The 11,249-nt window shown below is 47.7% G+C and overlaps 1 protein-coding gene across 1 annotated transcript; it reads right to left on the bottom strand.

Annotated features, from left to right (window-relative positions):
• Nucleotides 1–9,375: 9,375 nt before the first annotated feature.
• GPR6 (G protein-coupled receptor 6) lies at nt 9,376–10,476 on the bottom strand. Its single transcript, XM_065632258.1, has one exon. It carries the CDS (start codon nt 10,474–10,476, stop codon nt 9,376–9,378), a length of 1,101 nt encoding a protein of 366 aa, XP_065488330.1.
• Between the last annotated feature and the right edge of the window lie 773 nt (nt 10,477–11,249).

Below are 11,249 nucleotides of genomic sequence, written 5' to 3'. Positions count from 1 at the left end.
GTCCACTTGACTCCACGTGTGAAATCCCTCTGAGAGAAGTGGTAGCGCTGTCTGAAAGGAAAATGGAAATGTGTTTGAGGAAAGGCAGTTCACGCCAAGAGAAGGAAACTCAACATTTTCACAGTGCCTTCAGGGAAGAGAGATGGAAGGCAACTTCTGGGGCAGAAATGAAGGCAAATGGGGGTGTTAGGGCAAGAAGTGAGAGGAACAGGAACAACAGACACATATGAGTGTTCCCAAAGTGGGAACAGAAGACATGCATTCTGTCTGCATTTTGTAGGCAAACCCCTTGTTCCAGGAGCAAAATGACTTTTCTGATGTTCTTTGGTAGCTCCTAAGCAAGTTTAACTGCTGCCTCTTTTTCTCGTATCATCATTTGCTGCCCTGCAGAAGAAGAGGGTAACAAAGCACAAGCTTTCATGCAGGTGTCCAACTTTTGCCTGTTACTATGTAGAGACGCTGCACAGAGTGGGATAGGACACTTACCATGTCTTGCTCTGCCCAGTGCTTCATGAGAAGCACCCACAGCACTGACTGCCACCAACACACTCCTCAGTTTGTGGCAGGAATGAAATGGAGCGGGGAATTGCTGGAGAGGTAGCAACACAGCCATGTAGCTTGGCAGGCAGACAGGATAAGTAACTGCTTGGGCAGAAAACCCGTTCTGTTGCCTGCGTGATAGAGAAGCTGGACTGACATTGTCAAGTGAAGTATCAGACACATTCAGCATGTTTCTGCCTGCTCAGATAAAGTAACAAGTGCTCATTTCAGAGCAAGCATGGCTGGCAGAAGAGTATTATTAGGAAGCTTTTCTAGATCTGACCAATACTATGGACATCCTATGGTCAGGTAAAGGTCCCAGTTTTAATGATGATGAAAGCAGAGTCAGAGCCTTCCCTAACTTCCAAAAATATCTCATGGAAGAGGAAAATTAGAGATGTTCTGGCTGGCACAATAAGTGCTGCCTGCTGCTGACGTGGCGGTGGGTTTCAGCAGGCAAGCCAGCAGCGGGGTATTCAGCTAAACAGGTCTGGGAGAGTTGTGGTGCTTCACAGAGCCTTTATCTCCTGCAAACACGTCTACTGTGGCACTGATGCTGTCTGACAGCACAGCAACTACAACAAAGTATGATAATATCTCCGATTTCATTTCAAATGAAAATAACGCAATTAGTTGTTCCTATTCATGAATAGGCAGTATCTGGCTACTCTTAGGGCTCACTATTCCAGTGTTACGAGTGAGGCCTCATACAAAGGATTGCTCTGCAAATACCTCTCTCTCACATGACGGTCTTTGACTGCCACGGAGCAGCTCAGATCCCCGGGAGAAAGGAGTCCATCTTCAGCCGCGTCAAGTAGAGAAGCTGCTCAGAGCCTTAGATTTATGCTTAGTGCACAGATCACACTTCATCCCCAAACCCTCCCTGCAAAGGGCTTTCTGATGTGTCTATTTTGACAGCGTAATTCAATCAACCTTATTATTTTCTTTGAGCCATTTATAGAACAGCAAGTGTACAGAAAGGTGGAGCCCTTAATTTATTTGTCTCCCGTTTTTCTTATTTGCCACCGCACAACTATGTATAAAACAGGATACACCACTGTTTGGAAAAATCATAAATGCTTTAGGAAAATCTAACTTCCTGTTGATGAAGAAAAATTAGCTCTGTATCAAAAATCAGAGACTGATATTGGAAAGGAGCAGGGTCTGCATATTTACTGATGCATCTAATTTCTGACAAAAGAAACTTCTTTTGACAATACCTTAGTATTACCTAGATGCATGTCTTTCTATAAAAAGCAGCAACAACCAGAAGTGACAAATTATATCTGCTTGCAGGTATACAATCACATTATCTCACCATGATGCAAAGGATAACCTGTCACTGAAGGTGATGATTAAAAAATTTCGGTCATTCCAAATGCAGTCTAGATTGAGTTATGTTTTATAGAAGACTCAACCTTTATTCAAACAATCTAGATCCTGGGGAGTGTTTCCAGAGTCTCTCCTTCTGCCTCAGTTTTAAAATAATTATTAATCTGCATGCCATCATCCTGTCAGTGAGACAATTAGTACTGATCTATGCAAAATAAGTCGTATCTCAAGAAAAACACAAGGTTCAAGCTAATTTTTAAAACATTTTTCCAAACCTGCCCTGAAAAATCTCGTTAAGCTACAAACTGAAGCAACCACACATGGAGGCCACTTGGAGACTCCTTTCCAGGAAAAAAACAACTTTGTTTTAAACCAGCCAGGAGCTAGACACCGAGCAGCAGGAAAAAAGCACGAAAATATTCCCCCAGCTGAGAATTTCTTCCCTTCCCTCAGAGCTGATTTGTCTCCTCCTGACCCCATCCAACCCCTATGCCTGAAGCATCCCAGCCAGTCTGTCCCTGCCGTCCCCGCATCATTGAACCAAAACATCCTGTGCTAGACAAGCGTTTCCAACAGTGCTGATAAACCTCCATTGCATAAAAAACCCCTCTCTGCCAATATCCTGCGCTCAGCCCACCCCTCTGCTGGAGGGAATTTAAGTCTGTGGAAATACTGGCCAGTGCAGACAGAAAACACCTGGATTGTTCTTATCTCACATGGTGTTCCCGTGCTACCAAACAGAGCCACGTGGCAAATACAGGTGTAAGGACACAGAGCTCCTGAACTCCCACTGAGTTTAGCAGGGGGGGAAAGCAGCTTGCAGGCTGCTTGGGCTGTGAAAAAGCAAAGCAGCCTGTGCAGATGCTGCTGCCTGGCTATAAGGGCTCTGAGGATAAAAATGTAAAGCAGCCAATTGATTTGGCACTTGTAGTTCCAGTCAGTAAGCAAGATCGCCGAGGGGCCCATATTTAGGAATACGGGTGCTTAAATCCTTTCCTAATTCTGATCCTAGACCTCTAATTCTCATTTTTGATTGCTGACACATCTTTAAAAACCTGCCATCATAAGAATTTTACACACTAAATTTACTCCTTTCTGAGTAAAGCTGGAGAGGCAGATATAAACTCAGAATTCAAGAGCTCAATTCACACAGTATTGTTTCTTTTTTTATTTATTATTATAGAACTGTAATTCCTATTTACATAGTTATAAGGAAATACATGTGCAGAGAGCTAAAACGACTCAGAAAAAAGTTCCATTAACTGTTATTCAGATTTGCTATTTCCCCTCAACACATCCTATAATGCCTGTGGGCACGGGCAACAGGTAAAAGCAGGGAACCAAAGTGCAGTGAAACACTGGCAGATATTGTCCTCAATATTCAGGTTCTGATTCCATGCCCAGCTGTGAGCGAGATCGAGAGCAAGCTTGTATCGTCTCGCACCACTCTAGGATACAGCACCTTCAGGAGATGCTCCAGGAACTGAAATACGTGGAACAAGGAGCAGGTTTCTGGAGACGTGGAAGCATGAAGCAGAGATCATGTTGGGTAACACAGTAGTGCAGCAGTCCAGCTGTGTGGGTGACATAAAGCACATGGAAAGGCAAGGGAAAATCAACCGATGTTAACAGGACATAGTGAAGGACCCAAATAAGTGTGATAGAAACACAGGTTCCTTTGTCTGAAAACAAATGAAAATGTCTTTTCTTCAACAAAAACAGCAAGCAGCATGGACTAACCAAGACTGGCAGTGTTCAGGTGCAGGGACTGTGCTCTGGTCCTGCCTGGGTGGAGAGGAAGCCTGTGCCATAAGGACAGCTGCTCGGAAGCCCTCTGCTTGCATGGGGAAGGTACAAGGGATGGACCAAAGATGCTCTGCCCCTGCACCTTGTGTCAGGGGCACAGAGGGCAACAGGGGATAGAAGAGGCATGTTGTCTTGTAGGTGATTGCCAAGCCTGGGCTTGCAGCTAGAAGCTTAATTGTGCCCAAAGGCAGGGTGAAAGGTGGATCTTGACCACGTTTTATTCCTCCACAAGGCGGTGAGGTAGGTTGGGCAGCCCAGGGGATCTGCTGTTCTAGCAGTTATCCACTTGAGGGTGCCTAGGATTGATGATATAGTAACTCAAATGACACCACAATGAAGACATGTTTTTGGTCTCTTCTTCTGTGTGCAGCACCAACGCATTGCTGGAAGGGCTGAGCATTCAGCATTCAGCTGACGTATCCAAGGTACCTGCTGGAGGATCTGTTTCCATGTCGTGAATGATACTCTGAACCACTGTGCTCTTCACCTAATGCAGACCTTAGTACCTTCATCTTTTCTCCTTCTCTTTCTCTCCCACGATGTGTAATATGGTGCCAACAAACTAGAATGAAAAAAAATAAACAGGATGGGTATCTGCTCCAAAAAAACCCTTCTCAGTCTTCGTGGACCCTGCACAGAGACCACACCATTGCTTCGCCTTCTGCCACCTTCTGTCACTTCTTTGCAGAGAACAGAGCTGACACGAGCAGACCTGCCCCCACTGAACCGGTTGCCACATCTCCCGTCAGTGCTGAGCCAGCGCTTACAGCTCTCCAGGCGCCCTGGCAGCAGCTGGATTATTTCCACGCCACCTTACTGCCCTCAATAAATGAAACTCCCCCTGGGGGGATATTTTCCCTGGGAGAGCTTTCTGTGTTCAGAGAAAAGTGTTCAAACATCGAGAGGGCAGTGAAATGTGTGTTGGTTTTCCACCCAGGGGAGTTTTTTGTGGCACTCCTGGGCAGAACACAGCAGCTCAGGAGCTGCTCCCTGAGCTTCCAGCTGCCGCAGGTCCCCGAGAGGAGTTCACTTGATGGGGACCAGGCAATGGGGAGACACCTCACAACTCAGAGTGCCCCCCAAGAAGCAAACCCAGCAGCTTCAGATGTGCTCACCCTCTGTGCACAGCTGAAGCGCACCCGCTCGGTCACTCCTTGCACTCCGAGTCGCATGTCTCCATCATGAAGAAGCACGAAGGAGAAAACATGGGGTTTTGTTTTCCCCCTTGGCTTTTTTTGCTTTTTAAATGACTACCACAAAAAAAAAGCCAGCCAAAGAGCCTAGGAGCAGCTGCACTATCAGAAATTATTTTTACCTCATTAAAAAAATTATTCCTTTAAAATGAGAGCAGCAGAATAGAGATTAGAACTTCTAGTGCTTTGCTGGTGTTACTTAGTGCCTGTGGATCATTACATTGATAAAAATACGTACAGGCTCACTTTTCAGGTTTAAAAGTGTTTTGTCCTTTTGTTTGCTTAGCTAAATAAAGAGGTTTTGTTTGACCTGTGATTTTGAATCCAGCTGGCTTTTTAATATACAGTGACTCATACAAGGCAGCCTGCAGAGTCAGTCTTGTTTCTACCATTACATCGCTGATTTCAGCAGAAGCCCCACAGAAAATCAGGCAGTGTGAGGGGCTTTTGGCCCATCTCCTGAACAACCTGTCCTCACCAGAGCTGTGCTCTTCATTCTGTAATTGCTCCCACCGAAAGGAGGGGGCTAATCACAGAGAGAGGTACTTCATGCAAGCCTAAATGACGGGATCTGGTCTTTAGAGACACTGCAAGTCCTGTAAGATTTTCAAGGTTAGTAATAAACCATTAGTTTCTAATGAAAATTGGAGCTGAGGCCAAGGACTTCCTGCCTCAAAATGGTAATTTTTTATAATGAGATACTGTCATTATCTTTGCTGATGTGCAATAGAGCATTGCTGGTTTCAATGGGAGCAAGCTGGGAACTCTTTAGACCAAGACCGACATTACTAATATTCAGAATAAGCCAAAGAACTTTTAAGGGTGATAAAGCAGGAAATCTCGTTTTCATTTTCAGTAAAGGCGGTGTATAGTATATCATTACCAAACACTGGGTCTGATCCTTGCACCTAGTCCGGTGTGTGTTTTCTCCTCTCACAGCCTGCACTATTGACATGAGAATGTAAAAACCGTGGAGCACGCGGGCCCGCAGGGAAAAGGAGAGATTCATGCTCACCAGTGGTGATGGCAATTTCTGTTGCAGTTCTGCAGTCTCTGTGCAGGCAGAGTTGCCCCTTGACTTTTGGAAATACAAGATCAGACACAGGACATGTTTGCCCCCCAGGCTGGCTCCCCATCAGGGCTGCATGGGGGTCATGACCATGTCCTACCCAGCAACTGGCAATGGGGGCTCCAAGAATTTTTGTCTTCCACAAATCGTTTCATGACCAAGGTAAAAGTGCCATTGTCTGACAACAGGAGGAGCTGGTGAGTCCAGAGACTGCAGATGTAACACCATTTTCTCAAGTAAATGTCTGCTGTTTTGACAAAAAACTCAGCAAAGAAAATACAGGCACCGTGCTATACACATTCCTGGACTTCCTCCATCAGTAATTGCAGCTTTTCTTTTTCTAAACTGAGATGTTATTTGGGAAGGTAAGGATTTTCATAGTCTGCTTTATGTTATGTTGCTCAGGTATCCCTGCAGATCAGGACTCACTTTCAAAGTGAAAGGCCATATTTTACTGCAAGTGCATTCCCATCAATTCCACTCTCAGGGCTAACCAAAAAACACCAAAATACTCTCTCCTCTTTTTGCCTTAGTGTTTTCAAGAATTTATGGATCAGCAAAAGCTTTCTGAATGTTGTGTGTAGAAAAAACCCCACATTTGTATTGTCAAAAAGAAAGGCTAAGATCACTGTGACCAAAATTTGTTTCCTAGAAGAGAGGAAGAATGCTTGGGGAAATACTTTAGAAGCGTTGCACTTTTAACAGGAGGAATCTAACTTTATTTTGTAATACAGTAAGTCACTGGGGAAAGTGTTAAACTGAAAATGCATTCATATGGTAGACAAATGAAACAAAACAAATAATATGTTGGGCTATAAATGGAAAAGTAGCTCATCTAAGACCTTTTCACTCCTGGATTAAGTGGTTTATTACTGAAGTAGGATTCTATCATTCTAAGTTTTCTACATCTAACTTTTACACAGGTTGTCACTGCTTGATGAATTCATTGTGAAAATCCCTGATGCCCGGTTCCTGACAGAGTTGATGGAGGCAGGTGGCGTCAGGGGTGATCTCTAGCAGATTCTGCCTCCCTAACTTCAGGGTCTAAAAGTACGCATAAGAAATTTCTCCTGGGGGCTTTTGGAGACAATACCGGTCTTCAGAGCCTGCACGGGGCTCTCAGGAGCCTGCTTGGCTCCTGCTCAGCATCTCGCACCTGGGTGCAGGTTCAGCGCCGGGGTGTGAGGACCTGCATCCAGGACCTGCATCCAGGACCTGCATCCTGCATCCCGCTGCCTGCGGGAAACACTCAGTAAGGGAACCGACGGCAACCCTGCCCCGTGGTTTTACTGCAGTCCATGCAAGAACGACAAGGATTTATGGGACAAAAGCCTAGCAGATGGCAAATTTTCCAGTTTTACCAAAAAAGTTTTGCCGTATTTCACCAGTCTGAGACACTCGCTGCTCTTCTCTCTCAGCAGTTCCTACTATGGGTGATGCAGCGTCTTTGGCTGAGTCTACACAGGTCACTAGAGCGGGCCCGGGATGCTCCAGCCAGCAGTCTGGTCCCTGGCTTTGCAGGGGGAAAAGAGCTTAAGCATGCTCTGTGCCACTTGGCTGCAGGGCTAGAGGGCAGGCCTTGCCCTCTTTTAGTTACTAGCTTAGATGTAGAGTATTAGATGAGGGCTTAAAAGAGGGAAAAAAAAAATCTTTCTCACTTGCGACTTCAGAGTTAGTGTTTTGAACTGTCAAAAGATCTGGTTTAAATCATATTTGTAGTATCTGTAACAACAGTGCCCTGATGAACTACGTGCCTGAAGGTATTACTCAATTGCAATGTCATATTTATGATAATTAGAATTAATAAAAATAATGGGGCTAGTGGAATCTGGAATACAGGTTGGGTGGTGGTTTATTTTTTTTCTTTTTTTTAAAAAAATTAATTATCTTTGTATTATCAGTGAAATGATACTGGATTTCACAATACTTGCACTCACTTAAGTACAGAACTACTAATTCACAGCCTCTCTGGGGCTTCTTAGATCCTTGTGGCCCCAGTTGCTCCAGCAGGCAAATGCTTGATGCATTGCTCAGTCATAAGCTGGGAAACCCATTAGTCCAAACTTTTTATATGGTGCTATGCACATAAAGGTAATCTGTTTCAGCCCTTAAATACAAATTGAAATGATAGTGGTAAACTATAGCGTAATCAGGATGTAAATGTAGCGTAACTATAAATAAATAACTAGCAACACTGTTTCTGAAATCTGCTGCACATCGTTATTGCTTTAAATAAATCAGTTGCCCGTGAATTTAAACCTGAGTGAAGGTTTCCAGACTCTAAACAACATTGAGCTCTGATGGGCTCTTTGAAGCCACTAAGCCATGGGATTATCAGAAAACCGTATACTGCTCTGAGACAGGCAGACAGCAAAGATGCACCTAGAAGATTTTTCTACAGCATGCAGTCCAAAAAAAAGGAGGGGGAGAAACAATTCAGGTTCCCCTCAGAGCTGCAGATGATGAGGGAAGTCAATTTGTTGTGGCATTGTACAGGCTTTTAGGAAAGAAGATGTGACTATTTTTCTTTCCCCTTCAGCATTAGACTAAAAGATGAACAGAAGAGTCCAGCTTGGAGTCCAATTTTTCCCCACAGTTCGACAACTTTTTAATGGAGCATTATCATAAAGGGCTACCTTACAACTTAAAGATGAAAGCTACTGAAAACCCAGAGAATAACTGTAATTAGCAGCCTGTTTGACTGGGCTTTTTGTTTCTTTGGTTGCTGGAGAATACAAAGGAGTTTGTGCTCTTCCTTACTCTCCCTTTGCCAGAGTAAAGAAGAGACCAACCAACCAAGCAAGCAGGAAGGTGCCTTTCTTGGTGCAGTATTTCATCTCCATAGTGAATGATGATCTCTTTAGGCAGAATTACACGGGGAGCTTTCAAAAGTAAACAAAGGGACTTTGCTCAACTGGCAAATTGGCCAGTTGTCTTATTTCTAAAAGCATCTAAACACACCAAGTCATACTACATCTTACATGTTTTTATTTGTATACAAAATGTTATAATTTATCAATATTGTGCAGCAAAATATAGACACACACATACATACATACAGCCTCCCCTCTCCCCAACACACACACACACACAAATACGACACAAACACAACTTTCTTTCTCTCTGCCCTTCAGAAAGGCAACACTGTTTTGGCAGGTCAGCAGCTAGAAATAAGGTGCTATGATTAAGCGGTATTGGAATGTCTTCACTTTACAAATGTGATGTGCAAATTTATATACAACCACTTTTTTTTTTTCATGGAACCCAAAACTCCATACCCCGAAACACTCTCAGAGTTACAAACATGTATAAAGTGCTAATACTTAAGCATGTTTCCAACGACTTCGCGACGTAGTTTGAAGTTTAGAACAGGCACTGTAAGAGTTCACTGAGTAGATTGTCACTTGGTGTGGGTATGACAGAGAGAAGAGTCACTCAGACGTCGCTGGGGGACCGGGAGCGAAAGGACACTTTAGCCTGAAAGCAGCCGCAGAAGAGCACCCACATGGACCTCTGGATTTCCTGGTTTCTGTAGGCGTAAATGATGGGGTTGATCATGGAGTTGTAGGTAGCGGGTAGAAGCGTGGCATACGTGTACACGGAAGGGTAGTCAGGATCCCCCACTACACAGTAGATGGCAAAAGGCAGCCAGCTGGCTCCGAAAGTCCCGAGGATTATAGCGAGGGTAGAGACTCCCTTTTTTGTGGCGACATAGTGCGAAGCAGTCAGAAAGTGCTGCTGGAGAGCGATCTGGTGGGCATGCCTGCAAACGATCTTGCAGATCTCGATGTAGAGATGGAGCATGATGAGGAAAACGAGGAAGAAAGAGGCGGACAGCAGCGTCACGTTGCTCTTGGTCAAGGGTCTGACAACGCTGCAGGCAGCATGGTCGTGAAGGCAGTTCCAGCCCAGGACAGGGAGCAGCCCCAGGCAGAGGGAGACCCCCCAGGCACCCGCCAGCATGGTGTGGATGCAGAGCACCGTCCTCTCTGAGTAGTAGGTGAGGGCATTGTAGAGGGAGAGGTAGCGATCGACCGTGATGGCCAGCAAGCTACTCACGGAGGCGGCGAAGGAGGCGACGAGGAAGCCCACCGTCAGCAGGCTGACCGTCTCGGAGTGGATCACGTACTGGAAAACGAAGTTGAGGATGAGGCCGAGCCCGGCCAGGAGGTCAGCCGTGGCCAGGCTGCCCACCAGCACGAACATGGGGCTGCGCAGGGTGGGCGAGTAGCAGATGATGGCCACCACCAGCGCGTTCTCGCAGGCGATGGCGGTGCCCGAGACGCAGAGCATCACGTCCCAGGGGTTGAGGGCGGCGGGCGCGGGGGGCCGCGACGACAGCTCCAGCGAGGTGTTGCCGCTGCCCCCGCCGGCCGCCAGCCCGGGGGCGGCCGCTCCGCTCTCGTTCAGCGCCGCCGCCGCTTCCATCGCCGCCCGGCTGAGGCGCTGAAGCGGGTCGGTGTGGCGGCGAGGCGGCGGGGCGCAGGGACGGCGGGACGAAGGGGCAGCGGAGCGGCGGGGCGGCGGGGCGCGCATGCCGGGCGGCGGCGCCGCGCCCGCCCTGTCTGTGGTGCTGAACCGGGAGAAGTTTCCCGCCGGCCCCGCCGCCCCCCGCGCCCCGCCCAGCCCCTCCCCGCCGCCCCGCTCGCTGCCCCGGGGGGGCGGGCCGTGCCGCGCGGCGCTGACGTCACGGCGGGCCGGCGCGGGGCACGGGGCGGGCGGGGGCTGCGGCGGGGCGGGCGCGCCGGGGCGCTCCGTGGCGCTGGGGCGGGAGGGGCGGCAGCGGGCAGCGCTCCCCGCTCGGCTCCGGGGCAAGCCCGGGGCGCAGCGCGGCCCCGCAGCCGCAGGGTTTGCTCGGGGGCACGAACAGAGGAGGGAGCGAAGGCCGCTTGCGGCTGCTGGCGGGGAGCGCTCGTCCGCCCCTCGCTCCGCTCCCGCCGCTGCTTCACCCCCGCTTTGCAGTGGGTTTTCCCGCCTCGAGCGGCAACCGCGGCGCGTTTCTGGCGAGAAGGTGGCAAGTTCGGTGTTCGTACAGCGCTTGCTGTGGTGGCTGTGAACCCAGCGGGGAGGTTTCTACACCACCGAGTGTAGCGGTTTCAAAACAAAACTAGAAACTGGTGTGGAAAAGCCTGCTTCACCTTTATCCGCTCCGAACAATATATGCTCTAGGGTTAACAATCTGTTTACCAGCAAAAGCATCTGCACTGTTTCCTGAGGTCCCCCAAAATGATGAGGTCAAACCGGAGGAGCCCCAGTTGCCTGTGCGTAAAAAACACCAGCTCTCTCCTCGTCCCATCCTTTGCACCTTA

This window comes from Caloenas nicobarica, chromosome 3 (assembly GCF_036013445.1).
Source record: "Caloenas nicobarica isolate bCalNic1 chromosome 3, bCalNic1.hap1, whole genome shotgun sequence".
NCBI lineage: Eukaryota > Metazoa > Chordata > Aves > Columbiformes > Columbidae > Caloenas > Caloenas nicobarica.
The sequence above is the reverse complement of the archived record's forward strand: the minus strand, read 5'-3'. Positions and strand labels throughout refer to the sequence as shown.

Coding starts and splice junctions, on each gene's coding strand:
- GPR6 (XM_065632258.1), bottom strand. CDS start 10,476: ATGCGCGCCCCGCCGCCCCGCCGCTCCGCTGCCCCTTCGTCCCGCCGT.